At 36.7% G+C, this 24,163-nt stretch overlaps 1 protein-coding gene across 1 annotated transcript in view; it reads right to left on the bottom strand.

Annotated features, from left to right (window-relative positions):
* Window positions 1–24,163, bottom strand: part of ESR1 (estrogen receptor 1) — a 247,513-nt gene that overhangs the window by 56,717 nt on the left and 166,633 nt on the right. The window contains exon 5 of the mRNA XM_033867852.2: window positions 22,060–22,198. Coding sequence (XP_033723743.2) covers window positions 22,060–22,198 — 139 coding nt within the window. The remainder of the gene's footprint in view (window positions 1–22,059; window positions 22,199–24,163) is intronic.

The following is a 24,163-nucleotide window of genomic DNA, read 5'->3' as shown; positions in this document are numbered from 1 at the left end:
GTGTTATTGGCACTAACTCTGCACAAAAATACAATAAATAAAAATAAGATGAGAAAGGAAGAGTCATAGAAATTACTATTAGCTTATGATTATTTCATAGGTAATAACTGAATAAATTAATATCATTTGATTCTGACAAATCAAGTAGTAGAAGCATAAGTACATTTAACACTTTCACAAAGTTTAACACTAAAATAATGTTATGGGCTTAAATTGGAGGGAGGTTGAGGAATGTTAAATGTCCAGCTTACTTAGTAACTCATAGTAGGTGCTCATAGCAGGAAATGAACAGCAGGAAATGAACAATTCTTCTAAAGGAAGAATTGACTAAATAGACATAAATTTAACAACCAGAACAAAAATACAAAATATCTAAAAACAAACAAACAAAAAATTAAAAATAGCAAAAAAAAAGAGATAGGCAGATAATATTTTACCTTCTATCTTAATAACAGTAAATAAACATTCATATCAAGCATATATTAAACATTTAGAAAAACTGAAATTATATTAGTCTACAAAGAAAATGTTAATAAATTGCAAAAATAATTGAAGTAGTGTAAGCAGTATTCTCTGATTCCAAAGCAAAAAATGTTTATTAATAACAAAAAATGCCCTTCAAACCTGGAAATTAAACTGTTTATTAAACAACTCTTGAATGAAAGGGAAAATAAAATATGAAATTGCTTAATTAAAAAAATAAGGATAATGAAAGCAAGTATATCAGAATCTATGGGACATAACGAAGACAGAGCTCTGAGAAAATTCTTTGCATTAATTACCCATATTATAAAGTGAAAATAAATAAATTAAATATCAACTCAAAAAGCTAGAGAAAGAATTACAAACTTAACTGACTGAAAGCAAAAGGAAGGACTTAATAAATCTAAAAATATAACAATGAGTTAGAAAGTAAAAACCAGTAGAACTAATAAAAAAAAATAAGGGTGAAAGAATTGACAAAATAGAGAAACCACTAGCTGACCTAAGTTCTAAAAAAAGATAAACACATAAAATAAATTATAAGGGTGGAAGTAATCATCAACCCAGAGAAAAAATTTTTTTAATCATCAGAAACTACTTTGTCCAACTCAATGCAATAAATTTGAAAACTTAGATGAAATGGATAACTTTATCAGAAGATTTATATACCAAAACTGACTCCAGAAGATATAGTCTACAGACTAATTACTACAGAAGAATTAAAGTTTCCAGAAAGCTCCCCTCTGAGGGAGCCACCAGGTCCAGATGGTTTCAAAAGGGAACTCTACCAACATTTAAAATTTTAAAGATTAAGTAATCCCAATGCTACTCAAACTTTCCAGAGCATAGAAAAGTAAAGAAAAATTCCAAACTAGTTTTATGAGGCATGTGTAGCATTGATAACAAAAACTTATAAAGACTACACAAAGAGAAAATTTCATAACAAACTTTCATATGAATTTTGATGCAAAAATGACAATAACTTTCATTCCTAATAAAAACATCTAATAATACAGAAATCTATAGAACCTCTTGTAACATGAATATACAAGAACAAGGAAATGGTGCCCACTATTGCTACTATTTTTATATGGTATTAGAGTTATTATTCAATGCAACTAGATAAGAAAAAATATTTTGATGCTTAGGGATAGGAAGAGGTAAAACAATCTCTATTCGCAGGTGATGTGATTGTATATTAGAAACTCCATGGAAATTAGTGGAAACACTAAACAATAAGAGACTTTAGTAAAGTAGTAATCTATTAAAATAATATGCAAATATCAATTATCTACATACAGACAATATACATATTTATTTATACTTATATATTATATCTACATATATATTAGCTAGGTATGATCTTTATAGTATGTGCAAAATATATATAAGGGTATTTGAAAACACTTCTGAAAGACACAAAGATGTAAACACAAATGAAAAGGCACAACTTGTTCTTAGATAGGAAGATTCAACACCATAAAGATGTTAATACTCCCCACGCCAATTTATATTTAACATGATCCCAATAAAATTACCAACAAAGCTTCTTATGGAGCTAAACAAGTTAATTCTAAAGATCACATAAAAAAAGGAACAAGGAAGAATCACCTATAAAACCCTTAAAAATCAAAAGGCAACATTAGAGAGATAGCCCAACAAGAATTAAAACACAATTTGGAGCTACCATAAATAAAACTAGGTGATGTTGATTCATAAAGAGATAAACCTTAGCAGGTAATTAAAATTTCATGAAGAGACAAGTTTATAAAGACATTCAGTATGTAATTAAGAAGAAAATATTGATTTTTTAAAATAAATGGTGTTGGGAAAACTGCAAAGCCATCTGGGAAAATATAAAAGTCAATCTTTATTTCACACTGTTGTATCAGGATAAATTCCAAATGGACTCAAGGTATGAGAGTAGAAAGTACTAGAAGCAGGCAGAGTGAATATAATTATAATTGGGGAGCAGAGGAACCCTTTAATAAAATAAAAGATTAATATATTTCTGCTGTATAACTTAATATGCAAACGTTTTTGCATAGCAAAATCCTCCATAAGCAGTTTAAATACAGATGAGGAATTGAGAAAATATGTTGACAATTTACACTGAGAACAGCTACTCTATCTCTAACATATACAGAGCTCCTAAAAAATTTTTTAAAAAAACACAAGCTAATACTAAATGGACAGAAATATGAATAGACAATTCACAGAAGATGAAATGAAAGGCTCTAAATGTAAATAAGATGCTCAATTTTATTCATAAATAAAAGGAAATGTACTTAAAACCATTCTAATATACTTCTTACCCATCAGATTGGCAAAAATCCAAAAGTTTGACAACATATTCTGTTGGAGAGGCTGTGGAGAAACAGGCCCTCTTATACATGGCTGGTGAGAAAGCACAATGACACAATATCATTGGTAGTAAATTTTCCAGTATCTACTAAAATTATGTATGCATGCACCTTTTGACCCAGTAACTCCACGTCCAGGAATCTATCACAAAGATAGACTAAGGAAAATACAAAATGACTTACTCACAAAGTTGATTATGGTTGCCTTCATTCTGTTGTTGTTTATTGCATAAAATCGGAAAGAACCTACATGCCCATCAATAAGGGATCCACACAATGGAATATAAAATAATCATGAACAGGAATAAGGAAGATCTTTACACACATACATGTAGTAACCTCCAAAGCAATATGCAGAATTATATATCATATGTTACTTTTGTGTATGGGGTGCAGATATGACTACATACGAGCACACATACATATTTATATCCACCTCCCTTCTAATCTTAATTCAAACTTGACATTATAGGGAACACCCAGTGGAGAGGTTAGTAGTGCAAGTTAGACTCTGAATACACCTGGTTATAAAGTTTTGACTTTGGAAACAAATATTTTACATATTCAAACAATTAAATTAAAAATATAAAAATGAAAATCAAGTTGAAATGAATGATTCTTACTCTATATCAAGGTGGCAACATAACTTCAGAGAGAAAGGTTACAACTAGTGTCTGCAAAATATAATATTTTGACTTTCCATTCTCAGTGGAACATAGTTCAAAGACAAACTAAGCTACTTAGAAATCTTCAACTACATTCAATGGTCTAATTGTTAGCTATATCCTAATTTTATCCATTGAAAAGGTCAAGAAGCAATGGCAACTCTAAAGCAGTGAACACACCAAGTGCCAAGACTGAGTTCTAAATACCATTTTCCCTGAAACAAGTGCCCCTTGTAGAAATGGTTGATTCCAGCTCTGGGGCAGGAAATATGAGGTTGGGAGATGTTATTGTGCTATTCTGTAAGGAGGCATCGAAGATTAATGGCTTATGTCAAAATGACACAAACGTCGACATGAAGAAACTCTATTAGCCAAAGATGGGACACCTTGAGCAACAAAAGAGGACAATAAATCAATCGATTGACACACACTGAAAAAAACAAGCCTCATAATGCAACTAAAAACTTTCTCATTGGACATCACTGGATTGACCTAGGACACCTGCCCCCTTGATGCTGTGCTATGAAGAACTAGAGATCCACTGCCTTTCACTACCAAACATCTGAAAAAGCTAGTTTGTATTTCCTTTCTCTAATTTTCCCTACCCATGTTCTCTTTCATACATTATACTTACACTTAACACATTTACACTCTTGTTTTATTTCCCCTACCTCTTTACATTTTTACTAAAAATGCTCTCTTCTCTTTAAGGACAAGAATTATCCCCTACTTATCAAATCCTTAGTCCCCTCCTTCTTACTCCTGCCTACCCCTCTCTAGTATTTGGCGTAATTCACCACCCTTTTTCTTTTGAAAGCCATCACTCCCTTGGAATCAGAGACTTTGTGCTCCTACTTCTCAAACAACTCAATCCCAGGCTGGGATTCTTTTCTACTTGTAACTCCTAAGTGTCAGCCTTTTAAGAGGTCTTTCCTCAGCCCTTTGGACACCACTTTCTCCATTGTCTTGCCTACTTATCACATTCATCCCACGCTTTTAACTAAGGAGATGACTCAAATCTTTTATCTCCAGCTTTTAATCTCCATCTCTCTTCTGGGCGCCAACCTTCTGCAGGACATAGCCTTGAGTATATCCTCCCTCTACCTTAAGCCCAACATATATAAGGAAAAATTCATCAGATTTTCCCAACACCTACTCTTTTTTCTGTCTTCCTATCAACAGCATTGCCATCCTTTCAATTGCCAAGACTACAAGTCTTGAAATCTTCTTCATCTCTGCATTTCATGCCACACCCACACTGAATTAAGTGCTCCCTCAGGCTCTGCTCTCCTCAGAGGCTAAGATGGATCCAGTCACAGGCTCAACTTCACAAAGTATTAAGCTTGTCCTATCAAACTTGGAGATACAGAAGAAGCCCTTTTCTTATCAGGGGTATGACTAACCTTTCCTTATTATTGTAACATGTCTGTGGCATCATATTTTCCAATGATAAAGTCATGATGGATCTTAGAATCTGTGCCAATGGAGAGTGGCCAATATATAAACAGATTAAGAAACTGATTCTCCGCTGTGGTATTATAAGACCAAAGAAAATACTGACTGTGTGTTTTTCATTTCTCTTGCATTTGATAAAATAGAAAAACAGGTAAAATAATGAATAAGAATATATAATAACTTAGAAGTGCCTCTTGAAACATCACAAGAGAAATATGATCCTAGTATTTGGATTAGGAGCCTACAAGGAGAAGTCAATAATAGCAAAGAAGAGGTTGGAATTCAATTACAGATCATAAGGGCATATAATCATGACACTAATAATAAAGAGAATTGTAACTTTACATAAGAAATGGAAATAGATATACTAACTTCATTTACTTTGAAGTGAAATTCCAAACCTCTATCCAGTCATAAAATTAAAAGCTGTAATCACAGAAAAATATCCAAGCAGTACTAATACCTTGTCAGAAATAATATTTCAAAAATATGTAACTTTTGGTCATCTACCACAGAGGCTTAAGAAATCTCTGCTAAAACCCCCTGCTGCCCTCCTGCCAGACCCAAAAGACCAACATATGGAATGATCTTTTAGAGTTATCTATATTAGCATGCACTTTTAAGCAGGATAAATGTATAATGAGTATAGTTAGTTATGCTGGCATGGAAATGTCAAGAATGAACCAGTTTATAAATGTAAGTATAAACCAGGGTTTGATTTTCCCTTACATAGACATTAGAAAGTGAAAGAGGTACAGTTGATACAACAGAAATACAAAGAATCATAAGAGACTACTGTGAACAATTATATGCCAACAAATTGGAGAATCTAGAAGAAATGGATAAATTCCTAGAAACATACAACCTACCAAGACTGAATCATGAAGAAATAGAAAATCTGGACAAACCAATTACTAGTAAGGAGATTAAATCAGTAATCAAAAACATACCAATAAAGAAAGGGACCAGATATCTTCACTGGTGAATTCTACCAAACATTTAAAGATGGATTAATACGAAACTGTCATGAACTCTTCCAAAAAATAGAACAGGAAGGAATAATTCCAAATTCACTTTACGAGGTCAGCTTCACCCTGATACCAAAACCAAAGACACTCTAGAAAGAAAAATTACAGGCTAGTATCCCTGATGAACAGAGATGCAAAAGTCCTCAAAAAATATTAGCAAACCAAATTCAATAATACATTAAAAGAATCATATACCATGATCAAGTGGGATTTACTCCAGGGATGCAAGGATGGTTCAACATTTGCATATCAATCAATATAGTACACCACATTAAAAAAATGAAGGATAAAAATTATGTGATCATCTCAGTAGATGCAGAAAAAGCTTTTGACAAAATTCAATATTCATTTATGATTAAAACTCTCAACAAAGTGGGTACAGTACCTCAACATAATAAAGGCCATATATGACAAGCCCACAGCTAACATCATACTCAATGGTGAAAAGCTGAAAGCTTTTCCTCTAAGATCAGCAATAAGAAAAGGATGCTTTCATCACTTTTATTCAACGTAGTATTGAAAGTCCTAGCCAGAGCAATTAGGCAAGAAAAAGAAATAAAAAGTATCCAAATCAGGAAGGAAGAAGTAAAACTGTCACTATTTTCAGATGACATGATATATACAACCCTAAAGACCAAAAAATTGTTAGAATAAATGAATTCTGTAAAGTTGCAGGATTCAAATGCAATATACAAAAAGCAGTTGAGTTTCTCTATGTTAATAAGGAACTATTAACATATAGCTCCTTATTAACGTATATTATGATGCATTTACAATTGCATCAAAAAGAATAAAATACCTAAGAATAAATTTAGCCACGGAGGTGAAAGACCTGTACACTGAAAACTATAAGATGCTGATGAATGGAATCGAAGAAGACACAAATAGCTAAAACTATATCTCATGCTCATGGACTGGAAGAATTAATATTGTTAAAATGTCCATACTAACTAAAGCAATCCACAGATTCAATGCAATCCCTATCAAAGTTCCAATGGCATTTTTCACAGAAAGAGAACAAATAATCCTAAAATTTGTATTAAACCACAGAAGACCCCAAATAGTCAAAGCAATCTTGAGAAAGAAGAACAAAGCTGGAAGCATCACACTCCCTGATTTCAATCTATATTACAAAGCCATAGTAACCAAGACAGCATGGTATCAGCATAGAAATAGACACATAGATCGAGAGAACAGAACAGACAGCCCAGAAATAAACCCACACATATGTGGTCAATTAATTTATAACAAAGGAGCCAAAAATATACAATGGGGAAAGGACAGTCTCTTTAATAAATGATGCTGAGAAAATTAAACAGCCACTTGCAAAAGAATTAAACTGGATCACTATCTTATACCATACACAAAAGTTAACTCAAAACAGATTAAAGACTTGAACATAAGACTGAAACTATAAAACTCCTAGAAGAAAACACAGGTGGTAAGCTCCTTGACATTGGTCTTGGCAATGGTTTTTTTGGATTTGACACCATAGCAAAGAGAACAAAAGCAAAAATAAATGAGTGGGAGTACCTCAAACTAAAAAGCTTTCATACAGCAAAGGAAACTATGAACAAAATGAAAAAGCAACCTACCAAATGGCAGAAAATATTTTCAAATCATATATCTGATATGGAGGTAATATCCAAAATGTATAAACAATTCATACAACTCAATAGCAAAAAACCAAACAATCTGATTAAAAAATAGGTAGAGGATGTAAACAGACATTTTTCCAAAGAAGATATACCAATGGACAACAAGTACATGAAAACGTGCTCAAACACCACTAATCATCAGGGAAATGCAAATCAAAACAAGGAGATACCACCTCACACCTGTCAGAATGGCTATTATTAAAACGAGAAGAAATAGGAGATTGGTTTGAGGTGGCAGAGTAGAAGGACGTGCTCTCACTCCCTCTTGCGAGAGCCCCGGAATCACAACCAACTGCTGAACAACAATCAACAGGAAGACACTGGAATTCACCAAAAAAGATACCCCACATCCAAAGAAGGAGAAGCCACAATGAGATGGTAGCAGGGGCACAATCACAATAAAATCAAATGCCATAACCACTGGGTGGGTGACTCACAAACTGGAGAACACTTATACCACAGAAGTCCAACCACTGGAGTGAAGGTTCTGAGCCCCACGTCAGGCTTCCCAAACTGGGGGTCTGGCACGGGAGGAGGAATTCCTAGAGAATCAGACTTTGAAGGCTAGCAGGGTTTCATTGCAGGACTTCAACAGGAATAGGGGAAGCAGAGACTCCACTCTTGGAGGGCACACACAAAGTAGTGTGCACATTGGGACCCAGGGGAAGAAGCAGTGATGCCATAGGAGACTGAACCAGACCTACCTGCAAGTGCTGGAGGGTCTCATGCAGAGGCAGAGGGTGGCTGTGTCTCCCCATGAGGACAAGGACACTGGTAGCAGAAATTCTGGGAAGTAGTCCTTGGTGTAAGCCCTCCCAGAGTCCGCCATTAGCTCCACCAAAGAGCCCAGGTAGGCTCCAGTGTTGGGTTGCCTCAGGCAAAACAACCAACAGGGAGGGAACCCAGCCCCAGCATCAGCAGACAAGTGGATTAAAGTTTAAATGAGCTCTGCCAGCCCTACCCACCACCAGTCCCTCCCATCAGGAAACTTGCTCAAGCCTCTTAGATAGCCTCATCCACCAAAGGGCAGACAGCAGAAGCAAGAAGAACTACAATCCTGCAGCCTGTGGAACAAAAACCACATTCACAGAAAGATAGACAAGATGAAAAGGCAGAGGGCTATGTACCAGATGAAGGAACAAGATAAAACCCCAGAAAAATAACTAAATGAAGTGGAGATAGGCAACCTTCAAGAAAAAGAATTCAGAATAATGATAGTGAAGATGATCCAGGACCTCGGAAAAAGAATGGAGGCAAAGATCGAGAAGAGCAAGAAATGTTGAACAAAGACCTAGAAGAATTCAAGAACAAACAAACAGAGATGAACAATAAAATAACTGAAATGAAAACTACACTAGAAGGAATCAATAGCAGAATAACTGAGGCAGAAGAATGGATAAGTGACCTGGAAGGCAGAATGGTGGAATTCACTGCTGCGGAACAGAATAAAGAAAAAAGAATGAAAAGAAATGAAGACAGCCTAAGAGACCTCTGGGACAAAATCAAACGCAACAACATTCGCATTATAGGGGTCCCAGAAGTAGACGAGAGGAAGGAACCAAGAAAATATTTGAAGAGATTATAGTCGAGAACTTCCCTAACATGGGAAAGGAAATAGCCACCCAAGTCCAGGAGGTGCAGAGAGTCCCACACAGGATAAACCCAAGGAGAAACACGCCGAGACACATAGTAATCTCAGTGGCAAAAATTAAAGACAAAGAAAAATTATTGAAAGCAACAAGGGAAAAATAACAAATAATATACAAGGGAACTCCCATACGGTTAACAACTAGGTTCTCAGCAGTAACTCTACAAGCCAGAAGGGAGTGGCATGACATATTTAAAGTGATGAAAGGGAAGAACCTACAACAAAGATTACTCTACCCGACAAGGATCTCATTCAGATTTGATGGAGAAATCAAAAGCTTTTCAGACAAGCAAAAGCTAAGAGAATTCAGCACCACCAAACCAGCTCTACAACAAATGCTAAAGGAAATTCTCTAAGTGGGAAACACAAGAGAAGAAAAGGACCTACAAAAACAAACCCAAAACAATTAACAAAATGGTCATAGGAACATACATATCGATAATTACCTTAAACGTGAATGGATTAAATGCTCCAACCAAAAGACACAGGCTCACTCAATGGACACAAAAACAAGACTCATATATATGCTGTCTACAAGAGACCCACTTCAGACCTAAGGACACATACAGACTGAAAGTGAGGGGATGGAAAAAGATATTACATACAAATGGAAATCAAAAGAAAGCTGGAGTAGCAATACTCATAGCAGATAAAATAGACTTTAAAATGAAGAATGTTACAAGAGACAGGAAGGACACTACACAATGATCAAGGGAACAATCCAATAAGAAGGTATAATGGTTATAAATATATATGCACCCAACATAGGAGCAGCTCAATACATAAGGCAACTGCTAACAGCTATAAAAGAGGAAATCGACAGTAACACAATAATGGGGAACTTTAACACCTCACTTACACCAATGGACAGATCATCCAAACAGAAAATTAATAAGGAAACACAAGCTTTAATGACACAATAGACCAGATAGATTTAATTGATATTTATAGGACATTCCATCCAAACACAGCAGATTACACTTTCTTCTGAAGTGCACACAGAGCATTCTCCAGGATAGATCACATCTTGGGTCACAAATCAAGCCTCAGTAAATTTAAGAAAACTGAAATCATATCAAGCATCTTTTCTGACCACAACTCTATGAGATTAGAAATCAATTACACGGAAAAAAACATAAAAAACACAAACACATGGAGGCTAAACAACACATTACTAAATAACCAAGAGTTCACTGAAGAAATCAAAGAGGAAATCAAAAAATACCTAGAACAAATGACAATGAAAACACGACGATCCAAAACCTATGGGATGCAGCAAAAGCAGTTCTAAGAGGGAAGTTTATAGCAATACAAGCCTACCTCAAGAAACAAGAAACATCTCAAATAAACAATCCAACCTTACATGTAAAGGAACTAGAGAAAGAAGAACAAACAAAACCCAAAGTTAGCAGAAGGAAAGAAATCATAAAGATCAGAGCAGAAATAAATGTAACAGAAACAAAGAGAACAATAGCAAAGATCAAGAAAACTAAAAGCTGGTCCTTTGGGAAGATAAACAACATTGATAAACCATTAGCCAGACTCATCAAGAAAAAGAGGGAGAGGACTCAAATCAATAAAATTAGAAATGAAAAAGGAGAAATTACAGCAGACACCACAGAAATACAAAGCATCCTAAGAGACTACTACAGGCAACTCTATGCCAATAAAATGGACAACGTGGAAGAAATGGACAAATTCTTAGAAAGGTATAACCTTCCAAGACTGAACCAGGAAGAAATAGAAAATATGAACAGGCCGATCACAAGTAATGAAATTGAAACTGTGATTAAAAATCTTCCAACAAACAAACGTCCAGGACCAGATGGCTTCACAGGTGAATTCTATGAAACATTTAGAGAAGAGCTAACACCCATCCTTCTCAAACTCATCCAAAAAATTGCAGAGGAAGGAACCCTCCCAAACTCATTCTATGAGGTCACCATTACCCTGACACCAAAACAAGAAAAAGATACTACAAAAAAAGAAAATTACAGACTAATATCACTCATGAATGCAGATGCAAAAATCCTCAACAAAATACTAGCAAACAGAGTCCAACAACGCATTTAAAGGATCACACACCATGATGAAGTGGGATTTATCCCAGGGATGTAAGGATTCTTCAATATAAGCACATCAATCAATGTGATACACCATATTAAGAAATTGAAGAATAAAAACCATATGATTATCTCCATAGATGCAGAAAAGGCTTTTGATAAAATTCAACACCAATTTATGGTAAAAACTCTCCAGAAAGTGGGCATAGAGGGAATCTACCTCAACAAAATAAAGGCCATATATGACACACCCACAGCAAACATCATTCTCAATGGTGAAAAACTGAAAGTATTTCCTCTAAGATCAGGAACAAGACAAGGATGTCCACTCTCACCACTGTTATTCAACACAGTTTTGGAAGTCCTAGCCACGGCAATCAGAGAAGAACAAGAAATAAAAGGCATACAAATTGGCAAAGAAGAAGTAAAACTGTCACTGTTTGCAGATGACATGATGCTATACATAGAGATGCCACCAGAAAACTACCAGCGCTAATCGAGGCATTTGGTAAAGTTGCAGGATACAAAATTAATGCACAGAAATCTCTTGCATTCCTACACACCAATGATGAAACATCTGAAAGAGAAATCAAGGAAACACTCCCATTTAGCACTGCAACAAAAAGAATAAAATACCTCAGAGTAAACCTACCTAGGGAGACAAAAGACCTGTATGCGGAAAACTATAAGACACTGATGAAAGAAATTAAAGATCATACAAACAGATGGAGAGATATACCATGTTCTTGGATTGGAAGAATCAATATTGTGAAAATGACTATACTACCCAAAGCAGTCTACAGATTCAATGCAATCCCTATCAAATTACCAAAGGTATTTTTTATAGAACTAGAACAAAATATTTTAAAATTTCTGTGGAAACACAAAAGAGACCCCAAATAGCCAAAGCAGTCTTGAGGGAAAAAAACGGAGCTGGAGGAATCAGACTCCCTGACTTCAGACTATACTACAATGCTACAGTAATCAAGACAATATGGTTCTGGCACAAAAACAGAAATATAGATCAATGGAACAGGATAGAAAGCCCAGAGATAAACCCACACACCTATGGTCAACTAATCTATGACAAAGGAGGCAAGGATATACAATGAAGAAAAGACAGTCTCTTCAATAAATGGTGTTGGGAAAATTGGACAGCTGCATGTAAAAGAATAAAATTAGAACACTCCCTAACACTGTACACAAAAATAAACTCAAAATGGACTAGAGACCTAAATGTAAGACCGGACATTATAAAACTCTTAGAGGAAAACATAGGAAGAACACTCTTTGACATAAATCACAGCAAGACGTTTTTTGATCCACTTACTAGAGTAATGGAAATAAAAACAAAAATAAACAAATGGGACCTAGTGAAACTTAAAAGCTTTTGCACAGCAAAGGAAACTACAAATAAGACAAAAAGACAACCCTCAGAATGGGAGAAAATATTTGCAAATGAATCAATGGACAAAGGATTAATCTCCAAAATATATAAACAGCTCATGCAGCTCAATATTAAAAAAACAAACAACCCAATCCAAAAATGGGCAGAAGACCTAAACAGACATTCCTCCAGAGAAGACATACAGATTGCCACGAAGCACATGAAAAGCTGCTCAACATCAGTAATTATTAGAGAAATGCAAATCAAAACTATAGTGAGGTATCACCTCACACCAGTTAGAATGGGCATCATCAGAAAATCTACAAACAATAAATGCTGGAGAGGGTTGGAGAAAAGGGAACCCTCTTGCACTGTTGGTGGGAATGTAAATTGATAGAGCCACTATGGAGAACAGTATGGAGGTTCCTTAAAAAACTAAAACTAGAATTACCATACGACCCAGCAATCCCACTACTGGGCATATACCCAGAGAAAACCATAGTTCAAATAGACACATGCACCCTAATATTCATTGCAGCACTATTTACAATAGCCAGGTCATGGAAGCAATCTAAATGCCCATCGACAGATGAATGGGTAAAGAAGATGTGGTACATATATACAATGGAACATTACTCAGCCATAAAAAGGAATGAAATTGGGTCATTTGTAGAGACGTGGATGAATCTAGAGACTGTCATACAGAGTGAAGTAAGTCAGAAAGAGAGAAACAAATATCGTATATTAACGCATATATGTGGAACCTAGAAAAATGGTACAGATGAACTCGTTTGCAGGGTAGAAGTTGAGATACAGATGTAGAGAACCAACATATTGTCACCAAAGGGCAAAAGTGGTGGGGGGTTGGGGGCTGGGGGGATGAATTGAGAGATTGGGATTGACATATATACACTAATATGTATAAAATGGATAACTAAAATGAACCTACTGTACAAAATAATTAATTCAATAAAATTCAAAAAAAGAGAAGAAATAACATGTGTTGGTGAGGATGTGGAGAAAAGGGAACCCTTTTGTGCACTGTTGGTAAAAATGTAAATTGGGCCGCCGCTATGGAACACAGGATGGAGGTTCCTCAAAAATTTAAGAATAGAACTACCATATGATCCAGAAATTCCTCTTCTGGGCATTTATCCAAAGAAAATGAAAACACTAATTTGAAAAGATATCTGCACTTCCATGTTCATTGCAGCATTATTTACAACAGCCAAGGCATGGAAGTAACCTAAGTGTCCATCAATGGATGAATGGATAAAGAAAAAGTTTATATATATACATATATATAATGAAATATTATTCAGCCATAAAAAGACGGAAATCCTGCCGTTTGTGATAATATGGAGGGACTTTGAGGGCCTTATGCTAAGTGAAGTAAGTCAGACAGTGAGAGACACATCGCAGTATGATATCACTTATATATGCAATCTTAGAAAAAAACAAATCCACCAGGCTCAAAGATACAGAGAACAAATTGGTGGTTGTCAGAGGAGGATGGTGGGCAAAATGGGTGAAGATAGTGAAAAGGTACAAACTTTCAGTTATAAGATAAATAAGTTCTGGGGATGGTAATGTACAGCCTCGTGACTACAGTTAATAAAACTTTACTGTATATTTGAAAGCTGGTAAGAGGGTAGACCTTAAAATTTCTCGTCGTAGGAAAATATATAACTATTTGTGGTGATGGATGTTAACTCGACTTACTGTGGTGACCATTTTATAATATCTACATATATCAACTCATACGTTGTATACATGTGTTGTACAATATAATGTTATGTCAATTGTATCTCAATTTTTAACACAGTGATGGAGGAAGCTAAACTAGACACGAATGATGTGGGGTGTGATGGAGGCTTGCTTATAATGTCTTGCTTTTGCCTGCATTCATTTGTACACCAATATTACTCGACCACTAGACAGTGAGTTCCCTGAGGACAGGTCTGCCTCTTACACATTTTTTTCATATCCTCCAGTATCAGGCAGAATAGAGACATGGACATACTCAATAAATATCTACTGAGTTGACTTAAACTGAATCCTAACTAACACAGACTTGAAGTTGTGTTATCTCCCTTTATCAATGGATTTTAATTGCACTCATTAAACAAATGAGGATCTTTCCAATTCCGACTATGGAAAAGCAGCTGCGATTAAAGCAGATATGAGAGAGGGATTACGTGATTACCTCTATGTAGCATGTGTGACTTAAATAATATCAAGATATTTTAGAACTGTCAAAAATATTATGATGATTGTATTTTAAATCAATTAGCAAGTTTAATTGTTAACAATTTATGGCAAATGCAAAAATAATGTGGTAGGTAAACATGTAAGAAAAGTTAAATTAATCTCTTACACAGGATTAATTCTTTGGTTGGAATTATGCCTTTTCCTCTGGGGCAATTTTATATTAAGTGGATCCTTACTGTTTATAGGCTTATTCCTCTTGAGGAGTTAAAGACTTGTGGCTTAGTAGCCTTTATAACATAGCACTGCTTAATTGCTTTGCTTTTAAGGAGAAATTTTGATTTGAATGTTTTGTTTTTTACCTTTTTCCAGTAGAACCCCTACAGGCGCTTTCATGATTGAAGGTCTTGTTGGTCAAATTGACTTTTTCCAAAACTCCGATATGTGTGTGTGTGTGTTTAGTATTTTTATTGAGATATAATTCACATATCACATAATTGACCCACTTAAAGTGTGTCATGAAATTGGGTTTTAGTCCAATAGATATTTTGATACGTTTTCAATCAGCGATAGCAGTAATATTAGCAGCTTGGCTAATTTCTCTCTTCTTTGGGCCTCAATTTTTCTCCTCTGCAGTTTACAGTTTCATATTCCCAGGATTTGTCATAACTCTGCACCAAAGACTTTAAAGAATCAATCAGTTGGCATCTGCTGTTGAGGAATTAAGGACTCAGAACTGGAAAGAACCAACGGATCCAGCGCCAACAATACAAGCTGGTAAAACCCTTTGCTACCTGTATTCTCACATAATGAATACAATATAGTATAGAAGACAACCCAACACACTACTGTACAGATTAAAGAGGTTACATAAAGGTTGGCTTCCTTTCTTTTCTTTCCTCATCCAATTCTATAAGGTAGAGCAAAAAAAAAAAGTTATGAACAAAGTTCTTGGGATATGAATGGGCCATATAGGGATGCAAACCAACACAAGCCTGGAAAGTTATGAGGGGATCCAGCAAAGCCACTGGAGTAACCGAAACTGTCTCCTGCCCAGGACTGACTTTGCTGAGGAGCTGATCACTCCCCCACCCACCTGCTGCCCCTGCTATTATAACATCCCCCTTCAGTAGAGCATATATTTTTCAGAGAGAAGAAATCTAAAAAGGGAATATAAAGGGAGGTCCTTCTTTTTATGCCCAAGAAACCTTTAAACAAATTACGTTCTGAATTTATCAACTTACTTCTGAACTTTCTTTTTTCACTCTTCCAAGTGAAAAAAATCTGCAAAGAATTTACATCAAATTTTACACAGGAAAAAAATTTCAAAGGCCAATTAAAAAAAGGCCAGTAAAAGCATTTGCTGGAAGCATTGTTTCATTTGCATGTTTTTATCTGCGTGTTTTTTTCTGAAATATTTACAATAAATAACTTGAAATGAGCATGCTCTTGCTTCTAGAAAATGACTTTTTTTTTTTCAGTTTAAAGTGAATTTATGGTCTGAAAACAGTCAGCTATTTAGTAGAAGAAGCAAAATGTTCTCTCCAGTGCAACAACCTGTTTTTCTCTTACGGAAGAGAACTTATTCCTATTCCATGCCTACAAGTCAAAGAACTTTCTGTTGTCCAATATTATTTCCTACAGACAGAGCCTCCTGATGCAGGAGCGATGGAAAGAGCTAGATCAACAACCCTCTGGCCAGACGCTTGGTAGAGGGAATATTCTCCTTGTCGAGTTAAGCTTTGCTTTCAAATGGATGAATAGTTTTTTTTTTCTCTGAGAGTGAATAGGAATCGAAAGAGAGTGCTTTGGCTTCACTGAGAAATCCGCAAATATTTCTCAGAATTTGTTAGCATGGATGGCGCCAGCAAAACAGAATTTAGATGGTGCTCTGGGAACTGGATAGTCTCAGCGAACTGGCAATTCACACTGTGTCCTCTAACATCACATCTGCCTTCCAGCGATAGCAAACTTTACTCCTGCGAAAACAAAGCGATCCCACAAGGAATGACTTATATTGAACACTTTTGCTTCTGTTTTCCGTCTCTGTTTTTCCAGGGTGAGCACTCAAGCAGGACTAAACGAAGAGGTGCATTCCTAGTTGACACAGGGGACATATTTTGTGTTTTCTGGTGCCAAAACACACCAAGGGATTAGGTGCTAGAATGGAAAATGAGTTTTCTCCATTTCCTGATTACTTTCACAGGTGTTCTTATTATCTTTAACTTCCCTCTTATAAAATACACACACACACTGAGAGAAATTACTGGGTTCTCTACTAATACCTGATAATAAGCTTTATTTCTTGGTTTTCACAGGAAGAGAAGACTGCATTAAGTGCTTGGAACTCACTGCTGCAAGATACAGGGAAGAACTGGAAACTGTGGGTAAGCTAAGTGGCAAGGATAACATTACCCTTCAAGCATATGACTACCAGGAAAGCTATAAACTACCAGAATCAAGATATCATGGGTTATCATCGGGAGTAAATCAAGCAATAACTATTTTGAAACGGATGCTAGATAGGAAATACAGTCCTCCGCTCACAAGTGTGGGATGGTAATCCAGCAATTTTTTTATATTCCTATAATCACTAAACCCCATTTGCCAATACTAACATTTGAGTAATTACAAGGGAAGACTGAGGTATATTCTATCCTCTTGATAGCCTTGGAAAGCAAGGCTGGATTTGCAAAGAAGGCTTAAGAAAACAGGATATCACTGTAATCTATCGCAGATAAACCCTTGTCTCTAGTTAGCAACGTTGATAATCCCTGGGTGACAGGACTCCTTGGGACTTCTGGCTTTCCCTTGTCCCCAGGTCTATGCAGATGTAAACACCCTACGGAGGCCGACTTTGCAAAGGTAGTATCACCAAGCCTGAGATAAAATAAAAATGATGCAGCTAACACTCATCTTTTGCTTACCAGCTCTCAAATACTTGGCTTTAAAACTCACGGATTTCTACATTTTGTTACAAAAAATGTTTACAATGTGTAAAAGGATGGGAAAAGAGCAAAACAGAGATCAAGGTGACTGATGTTAATCAGAAAGCTGAATGTTATCAAAAGGGTTGGGAGCCTGCAAGGCGAAAACATAAACAGTGCTCTCAACTATCACTCAAAAGTCACCTTCCAGATGTATAAAATTTCAAATGGGTTGCTGGTCACAATATTTTTTACTGTTATACATATATCAATGTCATCAAAAGCAGTTATCTTCTAATACCAAGAGAGTCATTTAATAATATTGAAATTTTATAATATTTAGGTACATGTTAATAATTAGAAAAATATAGAAAATTATATACTATAGACCATATTTAAAAAATAATATTATTTATATATTTTTCTAATCATTAACATGATTAGAAATGTATGTATGTAAATGTTCTTAAACATATGAAGACCTGGAGGATTTTACTCCATAGTGGGTCTAGTGATGGAAGAAAAATAAGATCCTCTGTTTATCTTCATTCGGAATTTAACAGGTTTGTGGAATATAAGCAGAAGTATAAGCATAAGACAAATGCACTTAGTAATTTTAAAAATCCTTTCGAAACAGATGTATCTTAATTTCTTCAAAGTCTAGAAGGGTCTAAGCCAGGAATTAAGTAGCCCTGAACAAGAAGTGAGTGAGTTTGATGACAAGAACAGTTGAAATGACCATCAGAAGACGTGGCTTCTCCTGACTCTGCCATGAGCCACCGGGGGACCCTGGCCAGTGCAATTAACACACACTTATCGGGGATCATGGAAGACTTTGTTCATTGGAGGGAACAAAAAGGCGAACAAGATCTGGTTCCTGCCTGCGTGAAGTTCATGAGCTGAAAGGGAAGATAAGACATACAGTCATAACTTACAGGTGGCAGAAGGAGAATAAGAGAAGCAGAAACCAAACCCCATGAGAACATAGACAAAGAAAAGGCTACTTTCTGGCTAAAGAGGAGAGAGTTTGGAGGAAGGTTTTCTGGAAGAGTAACATCTGGAATGGCTTTAAAGAAGGTCCCAAGATTCTGACAATGAATCCTAAAGGTACAGGGCCTTTCAGAAGCAGTGGAAAAAAACCTTGAAGAGTGAAGTCAAGTTCGTGGCTCTCGGGCTGCAGTCAGGGCCCAGGTGTTTGTTAGCCTGGAAAAGAGCCCACCAGGCTCACTTAATCCCCAGAACTCCGTTTTGGACTCAAAGCCACTGGCCTTCCTCATTACATCATCTGACCCGCTCTGCTGATGTCTGTGTCTGTGACACTTGCAACAGGGATTCATAATTATCAAGGTAAGAAGTCTAGACAGAACTTTCTAAAGAAGGCAGAGAGCCAATGGAAGCTGAATCAGGAAGCATCAGGATCGCAGCTGTGCCTTAGAAGGAAGCCTCTGGCAGCCCTGTGGGAAGAGACTGAAGGAAAGAGGACCGGTGGCCGAGAAAGACAGCGCTGGAGAGGCAAGCCTGTGGGGAGGGCTGACTTGGACCTGTGCTGGGGGAGGAATGGCGACAAAGGGGAGGTGTGGATTTCAGAAACAGGGCAGGAAGGATTTGACAGTTAACTGGATAATCTGGTGGGGGAAGTGGAATCCATGGTTAACTTGAACTTGACAGCTTCAGTGTCTAGTTGAATGCCACTAATAGAAAAAAAGAAAAGGAACAAACGTGGTGAGGAAGATAATGTATTCAATCCTGTGAGTCTGAAGAGCTTATAGGATTTTGAAACGGGAAAATCTAGAGTAGTGGTTCTCAACCAGGGACAGTCCTGTGCCTCCCTTCCCCCCGCCCCCCCCCCCCCACAGGGGACATTTAGAAATGTCTGGAGACATTTGGGGTTGTCATCTCTGGGGAAAGGGATGCTGCTACAAGAGCGTCTAGTAGGTTAAGTCCAGGAATGCTGCTAAACATCCTAAAATACACAGGACAGTCCCCCCACAAGAAAGAATAATCCAACCAAAAATGTCAATAGTGCAGAAGTTGAGAAATCCTGGTCTAGAGGTAGTAGGAACTTCCTATCTGGAATTTTAGAAGGTAGGAATGGAGAGAAATGAGAACTCTTAGTCACTGACACTGCAGTGAGAAACATGGGAGAATATTAAGCACACTGACAGTGTGTGGAAGAGAAAGGCAGGTGGCTGATAAGATCCTACACAATATCACCTTGCTGGCAAGATGAGTTTCATCGGGGTGAGGTGATGTCACAAACACTTTCATATCTAAAATACAATGACTGATGATTGCTCTCAGGAAGTGTGTACCTAAGAAGGTAAACATGGATGAGGAAGTAAATCAAGGGACACATCAATTCAGTCAGGAATGTCCCCAATATCCTAAACCCTGAAGACACCTTCCAGTCTATGGTGGAGAAACACTGTATGTGGTCTATGATTTTCATCTGCAAATTTATTATAACTTGGTCATGGAACGACATGACTGTAACAGAAAAAATTGAAAAGCAGCGGAAGAAAAAGGAGGAGGAGAAAGAAAAGGAGGAAGAGGAGATAGGCCAAAAAAAAAAAAAAGAAGGAAAGAGGAAAGCGAAGGAAAACAGGAAAAAAGAGGTGGAAGGGAAAAATGACAAGAGAAACAAGGGAAGGGAAGGGAAGGGAAAGGAAGGAAAAGAAGTGAAGAAGCACTGTAGAGACATCCTCTAAAAGGCAGGCTAAATACCGTGCGAGGGCAGTTCTACGGAACCAGACAGTGGCCGCTCTCGATCAGTCCACAGAACTGTGATACGGGACTATATTCCATGGAAAGAAAGAGCTGCTTCTTGAACAGCATCATCACTGTTGATGACGCTATAATAACACAAAATGATGAAAGAGTAACCAATACGTACACAATTCTCCAGTATTTAAATAAATAAATGTTGCCAGAACTCTGTTCCAGGCGGCTTGGCAGGTGTAGGAAAGGAAGCCAGAGCAGGACAGGAGATGAGGGGGCAGCGTGGTGCTCCAAAAGGAAGGAAAGCCCAAAGGTGCATCGCGTGCAACCTGGCAGCCTTGGACTGATGAGCAGAGGCAAAAAAAGTCTGCAAGGAACAACTAGAAGATGGATCTTTCCCATTCAAATGATTATGTCGTCCATAAAGACAAGGTACATCTGGTAACAAAAGGTCACAGTAGCAGACCAGAGAAGGCATTGCTGATGAGGAAGGAGTGTGAAGGACGTGTGCAGAGGGCAGGAGCCAACATGAGTGTGCCAGAGACAGACAGATCTTGAATTCCAATCCTGGCTCCACCATCGGCTAGCTCAGTGCTCTTTGCAAGTAGCAGAATGTCTCTGAAACTTAGCATCCTTTCTGGTAAAACGTGAATGATAAGGCTTCCCAGGAGTGCTGTGATGATTAAATGAGATCGTGTATGTAAAGTATTCAGCACAGCAGCTGGGGCTGGGTAGGGACTCTGTTAGTGGTAGCTGCTGTTAACTAATGTCTACATTCGATTACTCTAAGCAATGACTGAATAAGAAAGAACAGGACCCACATTACAAGTCAACCCAAATAGAATACATGAAATAAGGTGGCACATTTGAAAACTGAAATCTTCATTTTCTAAAATAAGCAAGTTAACTTGTATGAATTCATAAAACTGGAAGTGGCCTTCAGAACTCTGTTCAAATTTCTTCATTTACTGATGGCAAAATTGGAAAAGGAAATGAAAAGACTATTGTGGCTTGGATGTACATGAGCCAAAAAAAGATTTAATTAAAGGAAAGTTACTCATCATTCTTTTATATAACACAAGATGAAGGTGAAGTTAGAAAATTACAGTTCACAATTTTGTAAATACACACAAATACATATGTGTACATATATTGATACATACATATGTGTATATATATTGATACATGCATATATGTATATATAAATATACACACACATATACAATATACATGTATATTTTAGAAATGAGAGAGCTAATCTGGGGAGACATCAGGCAGACAGTTATCCTTAGCCTTCCGTGAACTCGACTACCCTACATCACCCGAATCCACCCATTTGTAAATATATCTGATAAAGTTCTTGGAAGCTTCGTGCAATGCTGAATAAAGGAGTTTCAGGATCAAACTGGTGATTATCAAGAACGTGCTTCCCCCAAACTACAGCCAGGTCACTCACCTGTCCAGGAGCAAGTTAGGAGCAAACAGGAGCTTCCCTGGGTGCTCCATGGAGCGCCAGACAAGACCAATCATGAGAATCTCTAGCCAGGCACATTCCAGAAGGTGGACCTGATCATGGAGGGTCAAATCCACAAATCCTGAAACAAGACAAGAAAACCCTGCTGACTCAGATGAAAAGTAATGCAACCAGGGATTTGAAGTGGTAGGGTCTATTTTTTATTAGATGGGAAAACATAAATTAGAAGCACACAGTAGGAAAGTCAAGTAACTATTTTTTAAACCTAGCATATCAATGAACTTTACTGTGGCATTTTTTTAATGTCTTAGTGTCATATCTACAGAAATATACTAACTTAAGCAACCCACTTAGTTTTCTGTAACGTTCTGAACTTAGTGTTAAAATGTGTATGCTTTTTACTTAGACATTTCTAATAGCCCTATGTGATCATTACATTTCATTTCTGTTTCAGCTGAAGATATTTAGGTGCAGGAAATTTAAATTACTTGCCCTAAACCAAATAGGAATTGGAGCACAGGCAGGACCAAAGTCACTAAATTTCTACCTCTTTGCTTCATCACTAAGCCATGCTCTTTTTTTCACACCATGGAAAAGAAAGACTAATACAGTAGAATGTGTAAATAAATCACTCGGGAGAGAATGAGTCAGATGAATAAAAGTGACATTATGGTTACTTCTGGTAATAAACACTAAAAAGTGCCCTTGTTTTCCAACGGCGTATTGGGAGAGTAAAGCTTTCTCCAATCATCACTGACAATATGGTGGATGCCTAATAGTAATAATAATAGTGAGAAGAAGGAGGGGGAGAAGGGGAAGAAGGGGAAAGAAGAGGAAGATCAATTGATTGAGCCTTTACTATGGGTTAGAAGCGATGCTAAGTACTTCCCATACCAATTTTTAAAGTATTTATTAACACAATAATTCTCAGAGGTAGGAACTCACGGGGATATCATTTTACAGATAAGGAAACAGATGTTCAGAGAGCTTATATACTAGTTAAGGTCAGAGATGGAAATATAATCTCCAGAACCTATGTCCTTGACCACAAGTGACAGTACTTCTTATGTGCTGCAATTGATTGTAGACTTTGGATCAAGTGACTAAATAAATCTAACCACACAAATTAAGACATGCCAGAGTGACAAGGGCATTGCATAAACAAGATGTCCATAAAGTTTGCTCCTTTCCAAATCGGTTCCCTGTTCTTTTGTCCTGAGGTACCCCCATCACATTTCCTTCCTCTCTCTCTCTGCCCTCAACCCTTTGTTCTCTCTTATTCATGAGATGGGTCTAGGAATCCCATTTTCTTTGTCCTCTTCTTTAATTTTTTCTCACTAATATTATACTTTTATTAGTTATCTATACTTGTATTTACTAAAAAGCCAAAATGTAAGTTTACTTTCCTTAAGCAGTAGTAGCGATGGTTTGCCTACTGAATGTTTCTTCTTGGGGGTGTTGATTAAAGAATCAGCATGAAACAATTAGCTCATCATTTCTTATATACTTAAGTGCCATCTTTCATATAATCCTTACCACCAAGTAGATGATATCCACATAGAGAAACCCAAGGTGGAGAAAGACCTCAGAGTGTAAGCCCCCGCTAGCCACCATCCCATAACCAAGCCTCATTAACCCTATCTTTGAAGTAACCATAAAATTCTTTTTCTCCTTTCTATATTTCCACCATTACTGCATTTATTTAATTCTCCAAGAGTCTCTCATCTTTTTGCCTTCTTTAACTCAGCATAATTATTTTAAGACTTACCTATGTTGTTACATGTATAAATAGTTGATTCTTTTCATTGCTGAGTGGTATTCCACTCAGCAATAAAGAACAGTTGATTCTTTTTATTGGATATAGCCAATAAATAAATACAATTTATCCTTTCATTGGATATTTGATTAACTTCAGGCTATTACAAATAAAATTGCCATGAGCAATCTATGTACAATTTTTTGTATGGACATATGCTTTCATTTCTCCTGGGTAAATATTTAAGTGTACTATGGCTGGATTATAAGGTAGGTATATAGTAGGTATATGTTTAACTTTTTAAGAAACTGCTAAACTGTCTTCAAAAGT

The sequence above is a fragment of the Tursiops truncatus genome, chromosome 12 (assembly GCF_011762595.2).
Source record: "Tursiops truncatus isolate mTurTru1 chromosome 12, mTurTru1.mat.Y, whole genome shotgun sequence".
NCBI lineage: Eukaryota > Metazoa > Chordata > Mammalia > Artiodactyla > Delphinidae > Tursiops > Tursiops truncatus.
The sequence above is the reverse complement of the archived record's forward strand: the minus strand, read 5'-3'. Positions and strand labels throughout refer to the sequence as shown.